This window comes from Pleurodeles waltl, chromosome 3_1 (genome assembly GCF_031143425.1).
Source record: "Pleurodeles waltl isolate 20211129_DDA chromosome 3_1, aPleWal1.hap1.20221129, whole genome shotgun sequence".
Lineage (NCBI taxonomy): Eukaryota > Metazoa > Chordata > Amphibia > Caudata > Salamandridae > Pleurodeles > Pleurodeles waltl.
Genome location: NC_090440.1, coordinates 1051427235 through 1051455122, shown reverse-complemented (window position 1 = coordinate 1051455122; position 27888 = coordinate 1051427235). Strand labels below are relative to the sequence as shown.

The 27888-nt window shown below is 41.9% G+C and overlaps 1 protein-coding gene across 2 annotated transcripts in view; it reads right to left on the bottom strand.

The window, feature by feature from the left end:
• CCDC93 (coiled-coil domain containing 93) overlaps positions 1-27888 on the bottom strand; it is a 1008240-nt gene that overhangs the window by 820473 nt on the left and 159879 nt on the right. For both annotated transcript variants that reach the window (XM_069224342.1, XM_069224343.1), the window contains exon 7: positions 3848-3948. In XM_069224342.1, coding sequence (XP_069080443.1) covers positions 3848-3948 — 101 coding nt within the window. The remainder of the gene's footprint in view (positions 1-3847; positions 3949-27888) is intronic.

Below are 27888 nucleotides of genomic sequence, written 5' to 3'. Positions count from 1 at the left end.
GACATTTGTCTCCATTTCGGGGATCTATGGATCAACGCCTTTGCCTCTCCCCACAATGCCATCCTTACAAAGTTTTGTTCAGAGGTAGTTTGTTCTCAGGCTCGGGAGGAGAATTCTCTTTTAATTCCTAGGCCCTCCAGTCTTCTGTATGCATTCCCCATAATTCCCCTCCTCCCAAGGGTGCTTCAGAAGATTAGGGTGAAAAGAGTGTTGGTGATCTTGAGGGACCCTTTTTGGCCACATCACCTTGAGTTCCCTTGGTTGTTTCGGTTGTCTGAGGGCAAGTGTGTCCAGTTGTCAGTGATCCCATCCCTGCTTCAGTTTCCAGCCCTGTCCTTGCCCCTTCTGCGCCAAATGAAACTGAAGGCTTGGCTCTTCACAATTAGCATTGGAGTTGACGGGTTGTTTTCCTCTGTTGGCAACAGATTTTCATAAGTTCAACAAGAATTCTTTGGTTACGCCTTATAATAGAAACTGGGACTCCTTTGTAAAGTGGTGTGCTGCTCACAGGGTGGTCCCGGTTGCTGGGATCCAGTGAAGATTCTTGAGTTTCTGAGGGATGGGTTTTTTGAAAAAAATTAGCCCCTCTACTCTAGATGCTCATTGGGTGGTTATCAGAGAATGCACAGGTTCAGGGGCTGCTCTGGAGGTTCAGTTTTTGCAGAGTTTTTGGCTCCGTTGCCCAGTGTCCCCAGTGATTGTACTTTACTATGACTTACCTACTGTTCTTCAGGGGCTCCAGTTGTCTCCACTTGAACCTTTGCTTGAGGCTGACTTGATGTGGTTGTCTGCTAAACTGGCTGTTTTGTTGGCCATTACTTCGGCTCACTAATTGGGGGAATTGGGAGCTTTGCTGATATCCTATCCCTATTTGCAGTTTCTGCCGGATAAAGTGATTCTGGGTTGGCAGCTTTACCTTCTGAGAATCAGAGTGTTGGACTTTTATCAGTTTGCAGGGTCATCTCCAATCTTTTTGCCTCCTGCCTTCTATTTTTTCTGACCTGTTTTTGTTGGCCTTTGAACTCTGGGCACTTTACCACTGCTAACCAGTGCTAAAGTGCATATGCTCTCTGTGTAAATTGTATTGTTGATTGGTTTATCCATGATTGGCATATTTGATTTACTAGTAAGTTCCTAGTAAAGTGCACTAGAGGTTCCCAGGGCCTATAAATCAAAATCTACTAGTGGGCTTGCAGCACTGTTTGTGCCACCCACAGGAGTAGCCCTGTAATCATGTCTCAGACCTGCCACTGCAGTGTCTGTGAGTGCAGTTTTAAACTGCCAATTCGACTTGGCAAGTGTACCCACTTGCCAGGCCTAAACCTTCCATTTTCTTACATGTTAGACATCCCTAAGGTAGGCCCTAGGTAGCCCCATGGGCAGGGTGCATTGTATGTTTAAGGTAGGACATGTACTAATGTGTTTTATATGTTCGGACAGTGAAATACTGCCAAATTAGTTTTTCACTGTTGCAAGGCCTATCTCTCTCTCATAGGTTAACATGGGGGCTGCCTTTAAAAATGATTAAACGTAGATTCCATTTGGGAGCAGATAGACATGTGGAGTTTGGGGTCTCTGAGCTCACAATTAAAAAATACACATTTTAGTAAAGTTGGTTTTGAGATTGTGTGTTTGAAAATGCCACTTTTAGAAAGTGGGCATTTTCTTGCTTAAACCATTCAGTGACTCTGCTTGTTTGTGGATTCCCTGTCTGGGTTAGTTTGACAAGCTGTTTGCACCTCTCTCTAGACAGTGACACAAAGGGAGCTGGGGTGTAGCCTGCATATCCCGATGAGACATCTGTGCTAGGAGGGAGGGGTGTAGTGGTCACTTACACCTGAAAGGGCTGTGCCTGCCCTCACACTGTGCAGTCTCCAACACCCTGGTGTGTGTCTGGGGCCTGGCCTGGGCAAGACAGGATTTCACAAATAAGACAGACTTTCCTTTGAATTAAGCCTACTTCAAAGCCCAAAATGGGTATAAGAAGCGCACCCAAAACCACAGACTTTAGATCACTTCTAGACATCAAGAGGAACCTCTGCCTGAAGAAAAGCTGAAAAGCTGAGAAGAAGTGCTGCCCTGCCCGAGACTGTGCTTTGTGGAGCTATCGAGTAGTTGCTGCTTATGCCTGTGCAAGAGGACAAAGACTGGACTTTGTGTGCCTTCCTGCTAGTGAAGAAATCTCCAAGGGCTTGTCCTGAGCTTGCCTCCTGTTGTTGAAGTCTCAGGGCCATCAAAGACTTCGCCTATCAGCACCTGGACTCTCTGCTGAGACTCCTGCCCAGCCAAGTGGTGCCCTATCCAGTTCCTGGGGCCTTAAAAGGGGAAGCTGGCAGACCAAGACTGAAAATCCACGCACAGACCGCCATGCAGGGAAAATATCGAAGCACTTTGAGACGCGGCTGAAAAACGACGCCCGCCGGCTTTGCAGCAGAAATCGACGCCCGCCTGCATCGCAGCTGGAAAATCGACACACGTAGCTGGAAGAACGACGCGCAATACCCGCTGACGTAGGCTGTTAATGTCGCAACCCACATTCCGTGGTTTTGTTGATACATTGTGGCAGAATTTTCGACGCAAACCTTGCTGGGCACGGAAAAACTACTCAACGCCTGCCTGGACCCGAGTGCTGCCCAGGTCGACACACCGCTCCACTGAGGGGAGGAAAAACAACATACGCCGTCCCGACCGGAGAAGGAGAAACAATGCCGGTCTCGCTTGCGGGTGAGAAATCAACACACATCTTACCATTTTCGACGCACACTCGCCGTGCGTGTTATTTTGACACTACCAAAGTACTTTTCAACGCTAACAGTGGTTTACCTGTTTTCTCAAGGATTTGAGACTGTTTTTGCTTTTTAATTAATAACTTGACTTGTGTATGTTGGATGTTTGTCGTTTTGGTCTTGTTTTGTTTAGATAAATATTTTCTATTTTTCTAAACCTGTGTTGTGTCATTTTGTAGTTTTTCATTAAGTTACTGTGTGTTTTGGTACAAATATTTTACACCTAGCACTCTGATTATAGGCCTGCTTGCTCGTGCCAAGCTACCAAGGGGGTGAGCGAAGGTTAGCTGAGGGTGATTCTCCTTTACCCTGACTAGAATGAGGGTCCTTGCTTGGACAGGGGGTAACCTGACTGCCAACAAAGACCCAATTTCTTACACAGAGTAACTCAGTACGAGGTTTAGGGTTGCTGTGCTGATCTCAAATCAGCTGCAGTTCAGAACTATGAAGAGGCCTGAGCTTGACGTTTCAGAAAAGACCATGCACACATTTCTCAGTGTGTTAAAGAAGAGCACTGCTTTAGGTACAAGCCCATCTAGAGTTCCCTGTAGAGCTTTTTCTCTCTCCACGGAAATCAGAGTATTGTGTGCAGTAAAACTGTGCATTCAGTGTAACAGTACCAAATCTTCGTGCATCGAGGGGTCAGAGACCGACTTGAAGGAGAGTAGGATATCAGGATGTAGACTAAGATGTTTGGAAAGCGAAGGCCATATTTAAAATAAAGTTCTTAATTAGGAATGTTATTGCTTGAATGACATCAGAGTCTCAGCAGATGGCACAGCTTCTATGCAAGGCAGCTGCCAATCACAGCAAGCTACAACACAACGCCAGAGGTAATGGTGGGGAAGGCTTTAGCCAACTGCATCACTGATATCAGAATGGTTCTTTAACTCAATAAGATAAGCATCACTAAACACTTTTTTATTCGTTTTATGATGTCACGCACACTGGCAGCAATGCATTTCTACAGTGTCTTTATTAATTGATGTACACGCCTCAACCCCATCGGATCTGGTCTGCCTTACATGCGTTTAAAAAATAGGGCTAATGAAGCAATTTACCTGCCATATTCCAAAAGCGTTGAATGAACCCTAGACTCCTCATCAGTCAGCTCTCCTGCTCCCTCTTGTCGTTTGTATTTTCTCTGAGGTTTATAAACATCCTGCATGACAAAGGAGAAAATAAGCATTACTCAGTGAAGTAAAAAAGCAAAAAACAATGATATCCCTTGTGGACAATTAACTATCCAACTACACTGGATATATATAAATGTTTTAGAATCTATAGTTCATATGCATACATTAAGAATAAAAGTCCACAGAAATTTCTGCTCTCTTACAACTTTTTTGTAAGCTCAGTTTTACAGTTGTGATCCAAGAACATTCCAAAAAAATCAATGTTGAAACTGAAGTTCACAAGCTCAAATTCCAGCAGGTAACCACATCTTTCTTATGAATCAGAAACTACACGAGCATCATACTTGGGGATCATCTACTTTTACTGGCTGCCATTCACTCTATGGTAGGTTGCACATATCATATATAGAACTATGACAGATACTAAGGGCCTTTAGTTAGAGTTTGCTGGACAAGACTTTCCATCAGAAATGTGGAGGAGACCCCATCCGCCATATTACAAGTCTGCCAAAGTCAAACTAGGCCCTAAGCCATAAAATCAGTGCTACAGTTGGGAAATATCTTCCTTGTCAGCATGAAATACTCAGATTGAACTGCAAATGCAAGCTGAGGAGATGGGAAAGAAATAAAGGAAGGATGTCTGAACACCTAACTGTGCAACAGCAATACAACAACTCTTACTTTAACTCAATATTTTCCAGTGGTGCCCTCCATTGTATAGTTAGGATTATGTGAACACGGAATCACTTACTAAGGTATAAGGTTACCTCTTCTCTCAGCATATGTCTTTAAATCTATGTGAAATTCCCACCAAGAAGCATGAAACGTCCACAAAATTATCTATAACACTGTCACCAAATAAGCCCACATTATCTGTACAATGAACATAAAGGGGTTTTCAGATTCATTTGCAAGGCCCAACAAAAAGAATGAAAAGGTAGAAACCCATTGGTCACACACACAACGACCATCAAAAGTGCCCACAATCATTAAAATGCCTCACGATAACCACTAAACGCATTGGCAAAAGTCTTTAATTATCCTCTACACAAGTCATGAAATTTTCAAACAAGAGGTAAGGACCTGCACCAACACAGGGTGTAGGGCTGTACCTGCGTAAAATGGGAACCAGGCAATCAAGAGAATAGCTCTGACACAAGTAAAGAAACACACACAAGCCATATAACACTCTACAGTGAGAGTAACTTGCTCCAGCATCAGCCAGCACAAACAGCACACACAATGAAGGGGAATATCCTTCAAAAGTTAGGAAACTGTCTCCACAGGTTACACAAAGTACCCGAACCTATAAACATATATACCGGAAACGGAGGTCACAGAAACTAGACAAATATAAGGGACGGAAAAGAAAACCTTTGCAATATAAATCATACACCAGCCCACAAGTAACTCCTGATAAAACCTACACCAGGAGCATCCACATACTTTCTGATCGCTAGCCGACCCTCGTCATGTTTAAATTTGGGGAGCATTTGAGGATATACTATTTCATTTTCTTGCACACCTCTACCCACAAATGTACAAAAAAGTATTGCTAACAAACAAGTCATACAGTGAGGAATGCTGAACAAATCTTCCCAAAGCCACGATTCTTTACCAGGATGAGCAGAAGAGGCCGAGGAGTTTAATGGACTTCCTGTTCGCCACTGCCAATGATGCTGTGTGGCAGAAGTTGAGTCTTTAGGAGGAGGGTCTTTACTGGCATGTTCAAAAATGTATTTAGTTTGACTGGCACACAAGACCGTTGCGTAACAGGCCTTTTTCAAAATCTCAGTGTCACTTTCTAGAACGCGCTTCAGCATGCCGATTGTACGTTCATGTTTAGCTTATCTTTGCTAACGCAAATGTCTTAATTACAAATTATTAATGAATGTCTAGTTATTTTTGAATTATCAATTTGTAGAAAATAATATAACGTAGAAAAATAATGTGCACTTTTGAATTGTGACCTCGGAGAAGGCCACCAGTGTTCATGAAATGTACTAAATGAATGATTTAACACATGAGAAATATTGAAAATGTATTAGAATAATGTAGTAATATGTCATACTAAAGGTTATGATTTATGCTTTAGCTTGTTAATTGTAGGCCTTAACTTAGCGAGTGTCTTGGCCTAGGTTTTGCCAGGCCTTATGCAGAAGCTGTATTTCTTAGCGTTTAATGGAAAATGCTGACAGGATGAACCAACTGTGAAATGCTCATTGTTTTAATAAAATGCTTAGCAGAAGCTTTCCATGGGAACCGGCGGACAGGAGATGAGACCTCTCGCAAAGTAACAATTTATGTATAATGCACGCTAGATGTTCTTCCCCAGGACGCGAACAATGAGGACACTGACTGGAGACGAAGATGCAAAAAATTGATACCTGACGAGCCGGATGATGAGAACATCATAAAGCATCATAAAGCAGACCAATCAACGACATGTGAACTGGGAAATGTTAGAATTCATAGATTTGTTAAATTGACATTATTGGGCAGAGTAATAACGTATGATTAATTGGCCAGTTGGAAATTGGGGGATAGTTTAGGGAACTTTGATATAACAATGCGACAGAGGGAAAAGACTAGAGATTTTACCCCGTGATGAGATGTGATATTTGGAGAAGAGGAGATTTGAGATTCTGTCATTGGGCTCATAGTCTCTGACTGAGAGCCTGATGTTATGCTGATCGATTGATGACCTGAGGACGAAGACTGATTCTGCTAGTAAATATGACAATGACTGAATTGCATTTTTATGCCTTTTCTTTCTAGGTACCAACTGCACTGTCTAAATATTTTCTTTAGGTAGATGTTTTTCCAAATTTGTGTTCTAAATTGTTTTGCATGAAGCCCCACATGCTGATGCTAATCTGTGTTAGTTGAGGTTACTCACATGATGACTGATGAATTACAGAGACAAATGATTGACGGACTATTTTGTTGAACTTGATGGATATCATAGTATTTCTGAAATGGGTTTTACTAATGTTTTGTGTTGATGCCTTAGAATGTCTTTTGATTCAAGCTTTGATTAGATCATGTCTTCTGCGATTTGCCGATTAACATGCGTTATTAAAACTATTTTGATTTGAGTTAATGTTTAAGATTCATGACTTAGGGGGTTATTACAACTTTGGAGGAGGTGTTAATCCGTCCCAAAAGTGACGGTAAAGTGACGGATATACCACCAGCCTTATTACGAGTCCATTATATCCTATGGAACTCGTAATACGGCTGGTGGTATATCCGTCACTTTACCGTCACTTTTGGGACGGATTAACACCTCCTCCAAAGTTGTAATAACCCCCTAAGTATTGTTAACGAAAGGGAAATAAACTTATTAAACTTATACCTAAAGGTGTGGTTATTCATGGCTAAAGAGTCATGGTGTGTGAAAATTACTGCCTCCATTGATTGTTGATTTGACTAGTGGTTATTGATTGTGTGTTGAATATTGATTCTGTGCCGAAACTATGGTAAGAACACCCTATACGAATCAAAAGGTTAATCGTCCTATACCCGTCCCCTTGTAAGTTTACTTATAAAGGACCGATGCGCTACCATCTTCAATGTCGTATAGGAACCAAGCCTCTTTACCCTTATTTGGAGGGCATTCTGAAAGTTTTTGCAAATCTTTTTACAATCACCAAAACCGTAGGAAATTAGCTGACGATTATTTTTATCGAAATCTTCACAATCTTCCTCTCCATCCTCCTTGCAATCTTTTTGGTTACGGTAACCCCTCACTCGTAGAGCTGTTCTGAGGTGGTTCATCATAGCTTAGGTGGAGACCTTGGCAGGGATTTGGATTTAGGTGTCAGGAGAAGGATGCCTCTGAGCCAGATCTAGAACCCATTGAAGAAGTGAAACAAAAGCAACAGGAAAGGGAAGAGGTGCTTCTAGAATACAGAAACATGATGCAGTGCAAGAGTATTTTACTATGGTGCCAACAGCAGGAAATACCCTATAAAGGGGAGGAATAACATATATTCATCATCCCCTTTGTCGTGAAGGGGAGAATAATATACTATTGGTTGTTCTTTCATATTTATGTCATTTCTGCCATTCCAACTGTCTTAATCCTTGACTGGGGCTCTACCTGAAATGTCATGCTTAGAAAATGGGAGTTGCTGTGAGAACATTTTCAGGAAGATCAATGGCATCTAGGAGTTACAAATGGGGTTCCACATGATAACATAATTCTCCAAAACATTTCTTTTAAATCAATTTTCAAAAATATCTACGTATATATAACATGTGTGAGTGTGTGCACGCAGGCAGATTTATGTTTTCATAATTTTTTATTTGAGGGAATTACCCCTCTCCCCCAATTCACTTTAATTTATATTTTTTATGTTCTTTATATAATTGATTGGTTTATTATAATTTCTTTAGGTTCATAGCTGCTACCAAGTTCCTTTTGCTGTATGTTAAATATGTGCATTTTTCCTTTCTCACGTAACGTAAAAATGTATCTACATATATTTCTAACTGTATGTTTCCTCATCCATCTAATTTATCTGTTAACCCTTGCATGTTAATTTACCATTGGAGAATATTCTTAAGCTTTAAACTCGTTACAAATTGTTCAAGTGGAAGCTAATACATTTTACCTTTTGAAAATAACTGTTTCGTCAAATTACAAACACATATCTTGTCTTAGATAAATATCATTTTTGTGCAATGGAATCCAATGATCAATTTGGTGTAAGAGATTATGTGAAAACAATGTTTATGTAAAAAAAAATGTGAGCAGTGATTTTTCTAAAAGATATTTTTGGGAAAACAATGTTATCAAGCTACTCACAACAAAGTCAACTGAGATAATTTACCACTTGTGACTCTGTTTTCCCATATTACTGTCACCCACAGTGAAACCAAGCACCCCCTCTCCCATCAGCACTTAACTCTCTAGGTGCCAAAGGCAGACCAGTCCAAGGGTCCTTCGGAGAGGTGATGGAGGTTGGAAACTCAGAACTCAGTAACACCCACAATAATACTCAATAAATCATTGTCTAGTCAGTGCACTTATTTTTAAAAAGGAAAACTACTTGAATGAACAAGCTAAGCACAGTTCTACTGGCTTTGACAGTTTCTATTACCCAAAAAAACAAATCTACTGTCTTTGGCAAATACATTTAAATTAATCCAAAATATCTGCCTGTTTGATTTAGCACAAAAATGCAAAAAAGCAAGACCTATAACCCAGTCAACTCTACTGGCTTTGACACAACCCCTCAACATTACAAAATGACACGTCCATCATGATGCTTACTTCTTGTTTAACACACAGTTCCCTAGCAACCTCTCGGGAAGCAAAATGCAAAGGGCCATATACTAACAGAGAAACACACAAGCTCATCGATGGTACCATATGGACAAATTACTTACCTTCGGTAACGCCTTATCTGGTAGAGACACAGACTAGCCACAGGCTCCTTATCTTAGAATTCTCCCCCAGGCATCAGACCTGATCTGGAAATTTTTCCTAAGCAGTACGTCTGCGCATCAGTAGAGGGCGTCGAGTGACTCTGCAGCAACGTCATCCCCAGACATGACGTCAGGGGATTCCATATATATTACCTCCTCTGACACGCTGACGTCAGTTTCTTCGGTGACTAGAAGCAGCAGAACAACGCGGAGCCACAGAGAAACGGTCAGTGAACTAGTGCCAACCAGAAAGGAAAGGACATGTCGAGAGACGTACTGTAATAACAAAACAGCGGAGATCACCTCAAGCGAGACTGAAGAGTACACACACAGTTCGCAAGAGGGGATAAGGAATCTGTGGCTAGTCTGTCTCTCTACCAGATATAGCGTTACCGAAGGTAAGTAACTTGTCCATCTGATAGAGACAACTAGCCTCAGAGTCCTTATCTTAGAACTAGATATCCAAGCAATCCCAATCCAGGAGGAGGGATGTGAACGGATCTCACCAGTCTCGCAAATAGCAACCTGGCAACAAAGATGAAATAACCAGGCACGAGATAAACAGGGCGAGAAGAGAACACAAGTTACCCACAGGACAAAGTGACTGGCATATCAATACGGGATATGCAAAGTCGGGACTGGAAAGGAAATTCCCCACAGGGAACATGACGTGGCAGCGGCCACAACAAATAGGGCAGATAGAGCCCCAAATAACAGCGGCATGATAGAAAGGTTAAACATGTCCAATGGACCTGAAGAGATAGACCCTGAAAACACGTGAAAGAGAACGTGAAAAGAATAGACAGAGAAAAAGTCAGAGAGACCAAAAAGGGTATCAATGACTAGCATAACGTGCAAAGGAGAACTATCTCACAGCAGAAGGCAATAGCACCCCAGCCGAGCATTTATGTGACTAACACCGAAGCTAAGGCAGGAGGTCACGATTAACCAAAGGGGAAAAAAATTAGAACACTTAAAAGTGTACAAGGCAAGGAGTAATGGTGCCCCAGAAGAACCAGGGAAAATAGCTCCAGAACCCAATGGGTTAAAACAGTTGAAGGGACCTAAAAGGGCCCGCGCAAAAAGTGAAGAGTATACATAAACAATAACAACGCAGGGCGTTATAGAAGGGTTACAGACTGAACCCTTGAAGTGGAAATGAAACAACATAAGGTAAAAGAACCCGATGTCCAGTGTGTATACAATACAAACAATGGCCTTGAGAAAAGAGATGAAGGGTAAGAAGGGACCCCTGTCAATGAAAACAGCCATGAAGAGGCAACAAATGCGGCTATGCATGGGCACGGAAGGCGGAACAATCATCTGCTCAAAAAGGGGCCGGCAGAACTGTGCACCACAGAAGCACAGAACAGAAAAAGGAATCAAAGCAATGTAATCCATGGAAGAGGAATCGGACCAGCCATGGCAACCAGACAGGAAGACCAGGGCCAGAAAGTAACAAAGAAAATGGAGACACGTCGTAGTGACAGACTCAGAATAGAGCCTCACGACTGTGGCCATGAGGGCACGAAAAATCCGGAGGGTAAGAATAACCGGACGAAGAAAGACAGTACCACCCCTGAGCCATAAAAGATGTGATGCCTGGGAAGGAACTGTAGGACACCATATCCGTTAACAGGTGAACAGGCAAGAGACACGTGGAAAAAACAACCCCTGAAAGTGTGCACAAAAAGGGGGTGAGCCAACCAACCTGAAAACATCCAGCCAACTAGTGACAATGGAAGGAATACCGACAGCGGTAATAAAGAGATAGCACACATCTCAATCGATCACAGTGGATAATGAACCGAAGTAGGAAGTCCACCCAGAAAGCTGTAGGAAAGCCTGCACAACCTAGGGTTGAAACCAAAACTAGACTGCTCCTGCTAGAGTGAGAGGAAACAGTAAAGCATGGCGCAAGAATAACATACGAAAGAACAAGGGAATCCCTTGCATAGTCAAGAAAAGAAAAGGTACAGCCTCTGGAAGAGGTAGTACTGTAATAGAACACACAATATCCTGCGTGAAAGAAAGGCCATGAGGAAAACACCACAGTGGCACTACAAGCCCAGGAATATACAGATGGGAAAACAACAGGATTAAATAGTAGGGTATGACCCAAAAGGGATTTTAATTTTTGCTTTTTTGATTTATAAAATATGTTTTGTATTTTTTTTGTTGAAAAAATAAACACGAGGTAAGTGACTACCGACACACCCCAAGACAGGGAGGGAGGGTTCCTGCAAAAGGCATCAATATGGGCCTGCAAGCAGAGAGAGACAAGGTATAATATAGAACCTTAAGAAAAGATGGGGAAAAAACCTTCTGCAGAAGAAGAGTAGGAAGACAGCGCCAATGGCAGGAATCCTAAACAAGTTAGTAAAGTTGTGGCTCCCGGAGGAGTACAAGAACCAATCCTTATTTGGTAAGAAGAAGGCGGAAAATGTAGTAGATAGCTAACACCAAAAAGCTCAATAGAGCAAATGTCAAACCCAGTCTCTAACCAAGAGAGACGATAGGCAATCTGCCTAAGGGCAAACTAAGGCAGAGGCAACGTTGTAGCACAACAAAAACAGAACCACAATATGTGGTATAAAAAGACCAAGAGGTGGCAGAGGTAAAACGATAAGTAGGGCTCATGGCCAAGCCTCAGAAGTAGAGTTGCTGCTCTACATGGCGATAAACCGGCGCAATTGAAACAATCCTCAAAGGGTGGTGCTCGAACTCACGCTGAAAGCATGCGGAGCACAAAGTATGAACTACTAGTTCACCCATCCTTAAAAGGGCGCGAAGCACCATCAGTACAAGTGCAAAAAAAACAACATGGATTGAAACGTCAACTAAAAATAGGAGTATACTAGAAGCGAACCAAACCCAGAGGGCTGCACTAAGTACAGGGACACATAACAGGAAAGGGTGGGCACGAAACAGAACCCACACCTGGTAGGAATTTGGCAAATCAAGAAGACTTGCAACAGAGTAGGTGAGTGGATCCAGAAGAGGACGGTACATCAGTCGCCACCATGAGAATCCCTAAAACGGCATAAGGCAGAATCTGCATGCGTACCAAAAAGAGATTTGCTATCAAATGGCATATCAAGGAGTGCATCCCACACAGGAGCAGAAAAATTAGAAGGTGACAACCAAGCCCTGCTGCGTATGGCAACAGACGCAGCCATGAGACGACCTACGGAATCAGTAGTATCCATGCAAGTGCGAAAAGTGATCTGAGCAGTCTGCTGACCATCTCTGATTAAAGGCATCAGGGCAGTACGAGCACCCTCACGGGGAGATGACAATAAGCGATCCAGGGCGTCCCACAGAGCATGTGAGAAGTGAGCCAACACACAGAAGGTGTTAGTGGAGTGTAGGGCAGCACTAGAGGAAGTAAACTTGTAACTGCCAGCAGCATCCAGCTGTCTGGCCTCTCGGTGAGGCGGGGTAGGAAGAATCTATGCCACGTCAGGAATGTCCAAAGCAGTTTGTACCACAAAAATCAGAGGAGTAGGGTGGTGGCGAAGGCATAAGGGATCCTCTTGTGCCCACCGGTGCCTGTAGGATACAGAGCGGTCCGCAGAAGGGCCGGAGACAGGCTGGTTCCAAACACTGAGAAGGATTACGTAGGGGTTCAGTGGAAGACTGATCTGGATAAAAATCCAATAATGTGTCCATAGATAACTGCAGCATTGGAAATTGCAGTTGCAAAACAGCCGCCACCCACCTCAACTTGTCTGCGAAGGCAGTACTGGCTTCCGCTGCCAATCCAGGTGACGAGAGTAGGCTGGATGCTGGCGAGGAGTCCTGGCCACTTGCAGTGACAAAGTCAAGTAGCCAATCAGAGGGTGAACCCGGATAGAGACCCGTAAAAGGAGCCTGAGGATGTACAGAAGGCTCAGGAGGAGGATCCAACCCAGTAACCACATCCAGTTCAAACTGCGCTGTTCTCGGTGGTGGGGACGATGTCAGTCGATGTCGAGTGGGGGAAGCCTCCTCGGAAGCGGCGTTGTCCGACTCTGGGGAAATCAGAATAGTAGTGTTGAACAGAGTCGATTGGGCCAACAGCGCCGTGAGGGGCATTGGGGCAATAGGATCAGACGGAGGAGACAGAGGTCACAAAAGACCGTGCACCGGTGCCAATCATACTCAGGAGTTGGAGTTGAGAGGCTGAACGGGCACCGAGGTCAAAACCATCAGCGAAGACCCCGTAAGAGCACCTGCCACCTCCTTAGGGCCTGAAGGCGCTCCCGCAGGAGTGGAGGACCCATGATGGAATGCAAGGACTTGTAGTAGTCCCACATTTGGTCCAGAGTCACCCCGGACTCCACTACAGGATAGTGCGAGGGTGGTGACGCCGAAAGGCATGACGGCATCCAGGAAGACTTACTTGGAGACGCCGATGAACCACTGGACATCGATGGAACCATACGCGAACGACCTCTTGAACGCTCCCGGGACCACGAAGAAGACTGACTCTGACGATGCCGGGAAAGCAACTTGTCCGCCCGTGCCACCAGGAACTTCATACAACGTTCTCTCAAGGATTTAGGCTTCAGACGATGGCAGGACTTCCAGTCGGTGGCGTCGTGATGAGAACCCAGACACCACAAACACATCGAATGGGGGTCCGTGACTGACATTTGTCGGGTACAGGACCAACAAGGCTTAAACCTAGAAGGCATACACACTATTTTCAAGAAAAGCATCTGCAAAAAAATCGGGAGAAAGGCCAAAAGGGCCCGAGGTACTGCTACACGTGCGTGGCTGGGTGGAAAAGAAGAAACTGACGTCAGCACAACAGAGGAGGAAATATATGGACTCCGCTTACGTCATGTCTGGAGATTACATCACTGCGAAGTCGCTCGGCATCCTCTACCGTCGTGCAGAGGTACTGCTGAGGAAAAATCCGTGGGTCCAGTCTGACGCCTGGGGGAGAATTCTAAGATAAGGAATCTGCAGCTAATTGTCTCTGTCAGATTGCCAGAACATCATGCCTTCTGCTTAGGTTACTGAGCCTTGGTTCCTTTTCTCCAAGCATGAGGGGAGGCGTGTGAGGTCTGGCAGCAGCTTTACTAGCCCCAAAAAGAACTGTTTCCTTGGTGGTTCTCTTGCCACTGTTGGTGAGCAATAATCAGTAATATGTACATTTATCTGCATATCCTGGTGGCTTGAAAAATGCTCCTTCACTAGAGCTCTTATTCTTTTGATGTGCGTACCACGCTAGCAGATGCCCATTGCTCCTTCTTGGGGCATCCCAGCTGAGAACATCTGAACTGCCTGTTAACCCTCCAGGTCATGCAGTTTGTATCAGCTCCTCAGTGCTACTAAACACTGTACTCTGCTGCCAGGCAGCAGATGCAGCACCTTCTCAACTTCTGCTTCCTCGCTAGCTTCCCAAGCTTGGGAATTTCCTTCTTAGAGGACACCAGGTTAAGGCCAAGGGTCCTTGGAACAATAGTTTAGATGGTGGTCACAGACCTTTAAGGAGGGGAACAATCTGTAGGAAAACCAAAATTGCATTTGAGGTCCCCAAGGGCCACACCGGCTCCACTGGGAGGAATAAATCCAGCCTCTTTTCCAATGTGGCAAGTAGTCCTTCGCGGGCACCGAGGACATCACTACACATGAACAGCTACTTCTTTCCATTTCATCTCCCACCCCAATTGTACCAATGTAATAGGGTTTTCAGCCTTGTATTCCTGGTGGTGATCTCCAATTGCCAGTACCACCTTCTAGGTGCTCCCGATTCTGCACAGTAGGTTGATATTCATTTTTTTGTCAGCAACTTTAGCCTCCTCCACCAAGAAGGATGCAGCTTATCCAACAGGGCTAGGAAATAAAACTCTTGCAGAATTCCCTGATGTCTTAGTCACAAGGTAGCTGGGCAGATAATGCCACAGAAAGGCTTGTTCTCATGGAGATGTTATCCAACAATGCTTTTTCTTCAGTAAGTAATCCTCCAAGTAAGAAAGACAAAAATCTGAAATCCCATCTCTGGAACCCATGTAATTTCTAGCCAACTTTCAAAGTGGATACTCACACTGGTCAATTAGAATGCTGACACAATGACTGTGGGGTTTCTAACCCTTATTCATAACTTTTCAGAGATTGGATATTTCACAGATTCAGATTAGGGACCAGCTCTAGGCAGCTACGACCTTTTTGTGCATCCCTCCTGCCCTGGTGGGCAACACAGTCTTTGCCCAATTGTGACAGTAGAAAAGAGGAGTGGAGAATGGTGCTTTCTATCAGGGATACACAGAACATTAACACAAAAAAGGGAGAGGCTTCTGCACTCGGGTACCTCTCAACCTGCTGGGCGTAAACATTTTTGAGGAAGGAGGATGTAGGATGGGGGAAGGACTGTCCTTATACCTGAAAAAGTCATCTGTTTCTCTCATTCCTGTTAGAGGTGCCTGGTTTACTTCAAAAGGTCCCTGAAACATTTGTAAAATCAACATCATGTGGGCTCTCATCATTCCTTCTTGTGTACCATTCACATACAGGGGACCCAACATGAATGTCTATCCTGATATAGTAAAGCACTACAGATACACGGCACACTCACCATGATCCACCCACAGAACATGTACAGTGCACACACTCTTCCGACATGTGCCCTGCAAGGGAACTAAGGTCCCCTTATCCTAGCTGTTCACAGTTGACCTTACATTAAAAAGTGGACCCAAAATGTTGAAGTTCATAATCTAATCTAAACAAGGTATTGCACTGCATGAGACTCCATTAGAGTGGTATTAGGGAGGCTCACCAGACAACGAAGTTAAAATAGGAGAGGTCAGAAAAAGAAAAACGGAGTTTTCAGGTTTTTGAACCCATTATCCAAAAAGGTCCTTTATAGGTTGCAGCCTACCAAACCGCAGCTGTATGGTATGCAAAAGACGTCTTGGGGAGTTTCACAAAGTTGACCTGGGAATGCATTCGGCCCACTGCTTGCCATTGGGTTTGAGGTTTGTAACTCACATTTTCTTGCTTTCCATTTGCTGGTTTAGGCTATCCAGGTTCACTTAGATTCCCCCATGCCAAAACCTTATTTAAGCTTCTCTATGACTAGAGTATGTAATATATGCAATAAATTATATTTGTATTTTTATTAAAGTGCACTGCTTTCCATATGCCTCACCTTGCACGCCTACTAAGCAGTTTTTTCATCTAGTGTTGAACCAGTGCTCAAAGGATGATCAACTCTCTGATTGTCGAGCCAGGGTGTAAACTGAGATGCCGTTACCGAAGAATGCAATGGTTAAACAGGCTTGCAGTGGTTGCTCGGTGCCAGACACCGAAAGCAATAAAGAGGAAGGGGCCGTTCTCTGAATCACAGGGTAGGGGGGAACGATTCAGTTTAAAATGTACTCTCGTCACAATGGCAAAATATGCGTGCTTTACAAATGTTTTTTTAAAAATCTGTATAATAAAGCGCAGATGTCAATGCGATTCATGTTCTTAAAGAAGCATTCAAATTATTTGACTTTTGCTTTTTATTAATTTTGCTATCCTTTTAATATATTCCAGCATGCACCCCCTCACTGTCGCTGTTCTACATTCTGTTCCCATCACCTTTTAAAGATTCTATTTAGCTAAAGACGATGGTAAAAAAAAACGTGAACAATCAAAATAACCAAACGTATTACATGGTTTTCATGTCTGATCCAAAAGCTATATTTTTCAACATGACATAATTAAGTGACATAACACAAAACACGGATATGTTGCTAACTAACCTGATGGTGTTCAGTTTGATGACCTCTGGTGATAGACCCTGTCCTGTCCGAGTCAGAACATGCCCACATGAGATTGCCTACAACTAAACAATAGGCGCTTAATTCGCTGAGCTGTCTGAAAAACTTCCGTGCACAAGACCATAGTGCCAGTGCCAAAGTCCACTGGGAAATAAGTCTACACCCCTCTGCTATACGCCACTGCACAACAGTTGACAACACTCTACACCCCTCCACTCTACGATACTTCACACTATGCCCCACACCCAACGGCTCTCAACTCTTTGCCACAACACTCTAAGATGCTACACTGTACTCCATTCTGTGGCACTCTAGGCCCCTCAGATTACCCTCCACTCAAAGCCCCTCTATTCCACTCCCTTCCATGACACTCTCCTCTAGGGCACTTTAATTTACTCTACGATACTTCACTAGACTACACTACAAGCTACAAAACTCGAAGACATTCCACTCTGACACTCTACTTCACTCCGCACCACTCCACTCCACTCCACTCCACTCCGTGACACACTTCGCCACAACACGCCCCACCACTCTACATCCCTCCACTCCGTGACACTCCACTTTACACCTTACTCTACACCATTCCAATCTATGCCACTGTATTCGACTCCACTCAAACTGACTCTACTCTACACCACTCCATGACACTACACTCTATGACACTTAACTCTAAGATACTCCATGACAACCAGAATTTTTAAAATACATAGATCTCTTGATATGGAATGGAAAGTAACAACTGAATGATTGCAATTTACACTGTACACTTATGCAGTACACGCTTTCAAAAACATCTGGGTTTACAAATAGGAAATGAAGAGTGTTTAAAAAAAAATAAGATCACGGAATGCCATTTAAATGGCATATAACTTGGGTATTCTGAGTCTCAAAACTAGACTGTGCTTCAAAAATCACATTTCAAAGAGTTCAGTGCATGCCTCCGTTGAAGAGGATCAAACTCCCCAAAATCCTGGATAATCATTTCAAGGGGTTAAGTTCATATCTTGTGTGGAGAGGATTAAAAAGCTACATAACCCCGGATACCGAGTAACTGACTCCTGCCTTTAAGCTACGAGGGTAGCCAGAAAATATAGATTATGTTATTCTGAGGGACTAACAGTACTGCCTGTAAAAAGTGGCATAGTCTTCTGAACCCACACATGGTTAAAACTGCACTACAGCTTTACACATTTGACAAGGGGGACTCTGACTGTGATAAACCATACACTCGCTGATAAAAATTGTGCCCAGGTTGAGCGGAGCACTGTTGAGAGTGGGTGGCTTCTCCCTACCATTGATGAAGAGGAGGCACTCGTCCCTTTTAGCCCGAGGCAACAGTGGAGTGTATGAGCTTTGCTTGTGAAGTCATTGCAGAATTACCTTGTGATCCATCAGCAAGGCTACAGGCATGCACAAGCATTGTATGCCGTCGCAAACGCCTCAAAAGTGGTCTCTCAGTGCTTTTAACACCTCTCTACCATCCCTATCAAGGTCTCGACTCGGAAGCAAGGAGCACTGAGAATAGGCAAGGTCTCACCTGCAGAGGGAACTGCCCATAACCTACCCTTTCGTCGCTAAACAAGGTATAAATGTCTGCAGTGGTTTGAGTGGGGGTGATTTTGTGCCTGGGTTCAGTCACAGCTTTTCTTAAAGTTCTCAAGTCAGTGACATTCATAAAGAAGCACCGGGGGAGATTAAATCACAGCAGCCATTTAATTAAAAACATTATCTGCTTACAAAATTAACTACCTAAAGAACATTCCTGTTCTGAAGGTGCCAGACGTTTTTTTTCTTTTAGGGGCCTGATGTACGAAGCCCAGATGGCAAACCAGCATGCATAACTGTACTCCGAATGATGCGCCATCTGGGCTTCATTTTGTGATGTGACTGCTGTATCAGTCAGTTGCATGGCAAAATGTAGGATTAGCAGGAGGTCGCATAACAATTCCTGCCCAATAAACCCTAATTAGGAAGGAGGTATTCTGCGAACTCCTGCAAATGTAGGATTGGAGGTCTGCGAAGGACAGCAGATTTTCCTACATTCTTGCGTTTGCAATAATTTAATAGTACATTTTTAGGTCTGGCTTTAGTCAAGGCCTTTTGATTTTTCTAAAATTATGTACATAATTTACTTATTCATACAACTGAAATATATTTTGAAATGTTTGCACAGTTGACTTAGTCATTTAAATGATGTGTGTTAGGAAAACCTGACACCCTATCTCCTTTAATTTTACATTCTAAGCAGCAGGTCTCACAGTTCACCTTACAAAGTCCTGGAACTCTGCAGTCAGAAGGAAAATTAATTGTAAGAAAAACTGATGACCTCTGTCTGTGAACACAGAGCAAATGTGACTTAAGAACAAGATTTAAAGGTATCTTTTATTGCCCCTCCACTTTTCAACTGAACAGAACACTTGTTCAGTGCCAACTCGCCAGAAGGGACGAGTAAGTATTAACAACAGCTTGACCTGATCAAATAAGACTCGCCAATGCAAGTGGTTGAGTGGATTTTTCAAGCCCAACTGTCATACAGTGTAGTAGAGTGGAGTGGCATAGCGTAGAATGGGCTAAATTGTCATATAGTGGAGTGGAATGGCATCTCCCAAGGTACACTGCCATGAAGTGCAATAAACTGTAGGGGCCTAGCATACAGTGGAGTAAAGTTTTAAAGAGTAGAGTGGTGTGTCGTAGAGTGGAGTAATGTGTTGTACAGTGTGCAAAACTGTAGTAGAGCGGAGTATAGTGCAGTCAGAGTGGAGTACCATGTTGTTCAGTGAACTGAGGTAGAGTACACTATAGTGTGGTACAGTGTGCTACAGTGGAGTGGGATACAGTGCTGCTGAGTGGAGAGATGCACAGTGAAGTGGCATACAGTGGAATAGTATAGAGTGTAGTGTCAGAGAGTGGACTGACATCCAGTGGAACAGCAGACACTGGAGTGGTGTAGACAGTAGCAACGTACAGTTTAGTTGCGCACAGTGGAGTGTCATGGACAATCGCGTACAGTGAAGTGGGGTAAAGTAGAATAGCATACACTGGAGTGGGGTAGAGTGGAATAGACTTGACTGTTGTGCACTGGAGGAACGTAAAGTGGAGTGCATAGACTACTGTGAGGTAGAGTGTAGTGGAGTACAGTGTAATAGTATAGACTAGAACGACGTGGATTGTTATAGAGTAGATTGGTGTACAGTGAAGTAGCACAGAAGGGTGGCGAAGAGTTGTATACAGTGGAGTAGTATACAGTGGAGTAGTGCACAGTGGACTGGTGTACAGTGAAAGAAAACTGAATTCACTGGCATACAGAGTAGCTACAAAGTAGAGTGGCATACAGAGGAGTAGAGTCGCATAGACTGGAGGTTTGTACAATGGAGTAGCATAGAGTGTAGCAGCGTACAATGTGGTGACAGAGTGGAGTGGCAGCGAACAGTGACATAGAATGGAGTGGTGTACCGTGTAAGTGCACAGAGGTTTGTCATGGAGTGGCAAAGAGTTGAGGGGTGTTCAATTGCGTGGCATAGAATGGAGTGTCAGAATGGAGTGGCTTAGAGTGGAGTAGCATACAGTGGAGTGGTGTAGTGTGAAGTGGCATTCAGTGGATTAGCATACAGCATAGTGGCGTAGAGTGTAACAGTGTACACTGAAGTGGCATAAAGTGGAATAGCAAAGGGGAGTGTAGTAACTGAAACAGACGAGGTGTGAAAGTGTGTGAACAAATGTAGATGCAATGTGTCAATAATATACATTATGAGGTATAAATGTTAATAGTTGGTAGTACGTGTGAATAGTGTAAGTAGTTTTTAAGTTCTAAGGTTTAAAAAACGTAGTGATGTATTTTGCCGCAGTATGCTTATGGTATTCTGTGGTACGTGCAGATGAGAAGTCAGTATGTGATTACCTAATGGCTGTGTTTACTAAAGGTAAAAGGCAGCCCTATCATTTTTCGCACAGTTTGGCTGCGTTCTGCGTTTCGATTTGTTCTGGGTTATAGTTTTAGATATAGGTAAGTAGTAGGTTTTAGTGTTGTTCACTAACTATTAACACTTTAATGAAGTATATATTTTTTCAGCCGTTTAGGGAGAAATGCACCTTTTGTTTTGGAATTTTAAGTAATGCAGTAATTTGTAGGTATTACCACTCTATTGACTTTTTTGTGCATTTTTTAATATGTTAAAAATAGAAAATACATTGTAGTACAAATATTTGTAAAATACAGAGTATATTATTGTATTTTACATTTTTATACATATTTATTTTTTTATTTTATTTAAAGTACTGCTGTCCTACTGAGGCATTAGAGAGGGATACTCAGTACATTTTCTTTAAATATATATATATAAACTCATAAATGTGTTTTCCTTTTCCTACCTTAGCAAATTGGTAATAGGTAGGGGGAAATATCAAACCTAACACTCACCTATATATGAAAAAGTAACACAGAACACAGCCAAAATGTACCTAAAAACAACATGTCTGCCTTTAACTTTTGTAAGGGAGTCATTAGCCAACCACATAATGACTTGTCAACACATTGTACTGGGTACTGCTGCAATTTACCTTAAATTTTGCTAAAATACCACAATACACAGATATCACTAAATCAACATACCTTATAACTTCAAATATACTTACCCGACAGTAGCGGTTGTATTAACTCATGGTAATTATATTAGTTTATGTTAAAAAAAATATATAGTTAGGCTGACACTTCACCCATAAAAAAGAAACATAAAAATTAAGCAATTATAGTTATATTCGGTGAATACAGTTATTTCACTGAATTACCTACTTGCGGTCACCAGTAGGTAGTTATAGTTGGGGCCTGGTTTCCATAAGTAAAGTGTTTTTTTTTTTTTGCTAAACACTTAAGCGCCGTTTGATGAATCTCATGAAATTTTCGAAACTAGTTAGCCACTCACTTAAGCTGCTGTCTTGATAGTTTCATGAAGATTCGTTGAGCGGGGGCCGAGAAAAAGGAGGTGTCTCAAAAAGCCCTTTCCCCGATGCAATTTACTTTATGGATTTCAGTCACATCTACAGCCCAAACCACTGGACGAAATTACACCAAATTCGGTAGCACAATAGAAATTGGTCCAGAAAGCATGGTTTTTGTAATTTGATGTAAATCTGTTCAGTAGTTTTGGAGTTATTAAGGGAGAAAATAAATATAGATATGTAGGGATGCGAATCCTACGAAGATTCGGCAGATCTCATGTGGAGATCTAATTGACTGCCAACACTTCAACTAGGAGGTGCTGGCTGCCATCTTGGGATTCAGGAAAGACCCTTGTAAAATGTATATAAATAAAATAAAAAAAGGGCAGAAGGGGGCATGGTTGTGGGGTACTACAGGGACTTTAAACAAATTTTAAAAAGTAAAACGTTCTGCCATAAAATAGCCGTGGATCTGCAAATCAGTGGCAAAAATGTAAGGAGAAAAAAAACAAGCGCAGTCTCCCGCAATGTTTATACTGCTGTCCCAGGGTGGGCCAGGTCCTGGGGCTAATTTTATTACATATATTGGGCAGGGTGTACAAGTGACCACCCTCCCCGGTTGATTTCAGCCCTAGGCACTGCCTCCTCCCTGGGAAAAAGCCAATTTTTGAAGGTGGGGACACAACCCCCCCCCTCCCGAGCTGTTTTCAGCCCCAGGGACCACCACCTTTCCACGGCCAGGCTGATTTAAACAACAGAGAGAGGGCCGCGCGGTTCCCCTCTTGGGCCGTTTCCAGCCCAAAGGACCACCACCATGTACTGCTAACGACACAACATATTACATCAGTCATGACATCTTCTATGACATTATTTATATTATAACTGCAATATTTGCAGTAAAATTATTGATGAGAAAACGGTGCATGGCAGGGGCACAAGTTATAGTTACTGGAAATACTTACCTATAACAGCTACATTTTTATGGTTTTGTGCATGTAAATTATGAACCCAACAATAACGTCCCTGTAAAGTTTTTTTTTTTAGTGTATATATATGTGTGTGTGTGTGTGTGTATACATATGCGGCACTCACAGGATTCCAGCAGTTTTCTTTTATTTTAATTCCATCACAGTGCCCCAAACAAACTCACACCAACGCGTTTCGACCTTCCCGGTCTTGGTCACGGTAATTAACCTATCCATTACACACCCTATTTATACTAATCCTCTAAGCCATGCCCTTAAGTGGCATTCTGGGATATGTAGTCTCTACAGTGTATGTTATTTCTAAAGCCAAACATAGTCCTATTACACCCTAAAATGTGTTTAAAATGCAAAAGACTAAAAAATAATAATTAATGAATTAAATTTAGCCAAACTAATTCAGCGAGCAGAATCAGTGTCTGAGGTTACAAGTAATACTCAAATTCATGGGCAAACATCAAGAAGTACAGAAATGGCCCCAAGGAACAATATAAAATATTTATTTTTGCAATTAGAACGTCTTATGAAACAGGAAATTTCAAAAAGTTGGGAAATAATGACATTAAAAAAATATATACAAGTGGGAAGAGTCCCAAGAGGGCTGAGGATTTTTATTTTACCAAATCACTCAGATATAAGTCCTGAAATGCTTGAAGAATGGGACATGAATACTATGGAATGTTCTAAACGTATGATGGAAATTTTTATTAAATATGCTGAAAAGGTTTTGAAAAGTTAAGACAGAATATTAAAGAATTAGAGGAACAGATTGGATTATTAGATCAGGAAGAAGAGAAGGAGAAATGTAAAAAAACCATGAATATTTTCTTAAATAAATATGAAAATCAAATAGAGGAACGGAAAAAGAGCAAGTTTTTAAGAGATGCTCAAGACTATGAATCAGGACGCATTCTAACGTTTGCAAAAAGATTCGATATACTGAAGGAACAGTTCTATTCAGGACATATTGATTTGGATCAAACGAAGAATACAGAAACCAGTGGATCAGAGACAGACGTAAGTGAAGGTGAAGGAACTAGTAAAAATATAAGAAAGACGACTTTTTTAGACGAAATGAAATTGGTATATTTGGATCAAATGACACCGAAAAACAGAGGAAGGGGAACAAGAGGTGGAGGCCGGGGATGGCGAGGTCCAACAGAAAGAGGAAGACGAGGAGGGGAAAAAGGAAAAGACTATATGTTACGCAGTTGGAAGGAACAATGACCTCCAAGCGGAGCAATCAGAAAACTTGATTGTAAATCTCTCAAATTACGAATTGAGTAAGGCAGAAACATCAGTATTACAGAAGGGACTGAACTTTTGTCCGGAGCAACATCATGACTTGGTTCAAACAAGAATTGATTTATATAAGTTTGTAAGAAAACTGAAATTGGCAAAATATTTCTCAAAAATGGGGCCCACTGCAACATCAGGAGCTAGCTCCGGTACAGATAATTTAGATCTAACCATTGAACAAAGCACTGATTTGAAAACAATGTACGACTTGACTCATAACTTGAAAGATGATGAGCTAACTGAAGCGCAAGTATTGGCCACATTGCGTATTGAGATAGATCAAAAGGTGAGAACAAAATTTAAACCGAAATCTAAGTTTTGTCCATCCCTGTCCCCAGGAAACAAAATAGATATATTTAATGATCTTATTGTGAGTGATCTGGAAAAAGAACAGTCCTCTCAGAGAAGATACAAAGAGAATTTGACAAAAGACCAACGAATAGCACTGAAGGGCCTGATGGATAACCAATCAATAGTGATCAAACCTGCGGATAAAGGAGGCAATATTGTAATTTGGAATAAAGAAGATTACTTAGAAGAAGCACATAGACAATTAAATATGAATGTGAGTTATTGTAAATTGATGGAGAATCCCATCAATGATTTCATTTGGGATATGAATGAAAGATTAGAGCAGTGGTATTCAGAAGGGTTGATCAGCTATGATGAAAAATTGTTTATGATGAACGACAATCCAATTATGCCAACGATATACTTTCTGCCCAAAATTCATAAAACTCTGGACAAACCTCCAGGCAGATCGATAATATCAAGTTGTGGCTCACTATACGAAGGTGTCTCAAATTATGTAGATTATTATTTGGCCCCAATGGTGAGAGATTCAAATTCATACATACAAGATGCGGGAGATTTCTTGAGATCATTGAATGGCATAGTATAGCAGCCTGATTATCTACTAGTAACGATAGATGTGGTTTCATTATACACCTCAATTTCACATCAAGTGGGGATCAATGCAGTGAAATTTTTTCTGTGGCAAAAAAGTATCAATTTCTTGAAACATTCTGACATGCTATTAGAGATGATAGAATTATGTCTAAATAACAATATCTGTTAAATCATGAGATCTATAAACAAGTCTGTGGGACAGCGATGGGTAGTGTCCTTTTCTCCTAGCTATGCTAACCTCACGATGGGGTGGTGGGAGAAATGCATAGCTTGGAGTCAGGAGAATGACAAATATATGGACAAAGTGGTTATGTGGCTACGATATATAGATGATTTGTTCCTGATTTGGCAGGGAACTGTGGAACAATTTGAGGAATTCTTTCATGTTTTGATCAAAAATGATGTTGGATTACAATTTACATTTAAGACAAGTGCAAGCACGATTGAATTCCTAGATGTATCAGTGTATATAGTAGATGGAGAATTACAGACCACATTACATAGGAAACCCACAGCAACTAATAGCATCCTGCATGGAACAAGTTTTCACCCCACCTCATTGATTAAAAGTATTCCCTATGGGGAGTTCATTCGTATTAAAAGAAATTGTTCAAATTAACTAGATAAGAATGAGAAATTCGATGAGACTAGACAGAGATTCCTAAATAGGGGTTACACAATGAAATGGTTTAAACAGGGAGAGATGAAGGCAAGGAACAAGACCCGGGAACAGATGTTGATGAAGAATAAAAATGTGTCTGATGAGTCTATGTTGGAAAAGAATGAGATCAGACTTATTCCTGATTATAGCAAAAAGAATCTACAAATTGTGAAAATATTCAAGAAATATTGGCATTTGATTCAGAAAGACAGTGATATTGGACATAGAGTGGGCTACTGCCCCTCAATTACATACCGGAAGGCACCATCCCTAAAAGACATGCTAGTTAGGAGTCATTTAGAGATACCAAAATCTCCCAATTGGTTATCAGAGGGTAGTAAGGGTTTTTTCTGCTGCAGCAAATGCATAGCATGCAAAATTGGATGCAATAAAAAAGTTGTAACAGGCTATAGAGGCAGAGAAATTGAAATTAGAGAGAGAATTACATGTGAAACATCTTTTGTGGTATATGTGTTGGAATGTCGGTGTGGTCTGAGGTATGTAGGGAGCACTATATGCCCTCTAAAAAAGCGTATTTTAGAACATATAAGGGCGGTGCGTAATGAGGATACCACATATGCAATGACCAAACATTTAAAAACTCATTCGGAACTTGATTAGCTATCCATGAAGTACTATGGTGTTGCAACCATACAAAAGCATGAACGGGTGGTGATAGGGTTCAGAGATTAAGACGTTTGGAATCTAGATATATTATTAGGTTGAAGACTAAGATGCCATTTGGGATCAATTACGATGAGGAATTGCATTGTCATCTCTAAGGTTGGTTGCATAATATGGACTAACTCCCACTGTCAATATAAATTGCAAAGAAGTATATTAATGAAAATAATTAAAAGAGTAATTGGGAACTGGATCTCCATAGAATGATGGAAAAGAAAAACTGTTTGGAATGTAAAAATCAGCTAAGATCTATGGATATTGTTAACGTGGGAATGCAAGTAAGAGAAAAATGGGATCCATTAACAATCTAGAATGACGAACGGAGTGGTTGTTATGTTCACCGTACATTGCTTCAATATTATTGTTGTTATGCACTGAGGTCTTCACTTTATTCATTAATTATTATTTTTTAGTCTTATTTGCATTTTAAAGACATTTTAGGGTGTACTAGGACTGTGTTTGGCTTTAGAAATAACATACACTGTAGAGACTACATATCCCAGAATGCCACTTAAGGGCATGGCTTAGAGGATTAGTATAAATAGGGTGTGAAATGGATTAGTTAATTACTGTGACCAAGACCGGGAAGGTCGATACGCGTTGGTGTGAGTTTGTTTGGGGCACTGTGATGGAATTAAAATAAAAGAAAACTGCTGGACAACCTGTGAGTGCCGCATTTTTGACTGAAGTGTCAAACTAGTGTGAAGATTATCGATTATCGATGGGAATAGGTCCTTTTCACATGCAGGCACCTATATGTGAGAGCGCGCCTCTTTGGATCTGTTGGAGTTGATATATATATATATATATATACACACAGACATACAGACATATATATATATATATATATATATATATATACACATATATATATGGAAAATGTCACTTACCCAGTGTACATCTGTTCGTGGCATTAGTCGCTGCAGATTCACATGCTGTGCACATCCCGCCATCTGGTGTTGGGCTCGGAGTGTTACAAGTTGTTTTTCTTCGAAGAAGTCTTTTTTCGAGTCACGAGACCGAGGGACTCCTCCCATTTCGACTCCATTGCGCATGGGCGTCGACTCCATCTTAGATTGTTTTCCCCGCAGAGGGTGAGGTAGGAGTTGTGTATGCTAGTAATAGTGCCCATGCAATGGAGTGAATACGTATGTACATAATGAAGTTTAAAGTAATATATTTACAAATGTTCAAGATCAACTTCTAAACGGCTACAGGCTCCTGGGGAGGCGGGTGGGCGCATGTGAATCTGCAGCGACTAATGCCACGAACAGATGTACACTGGGTAAGTGACATTTTCCG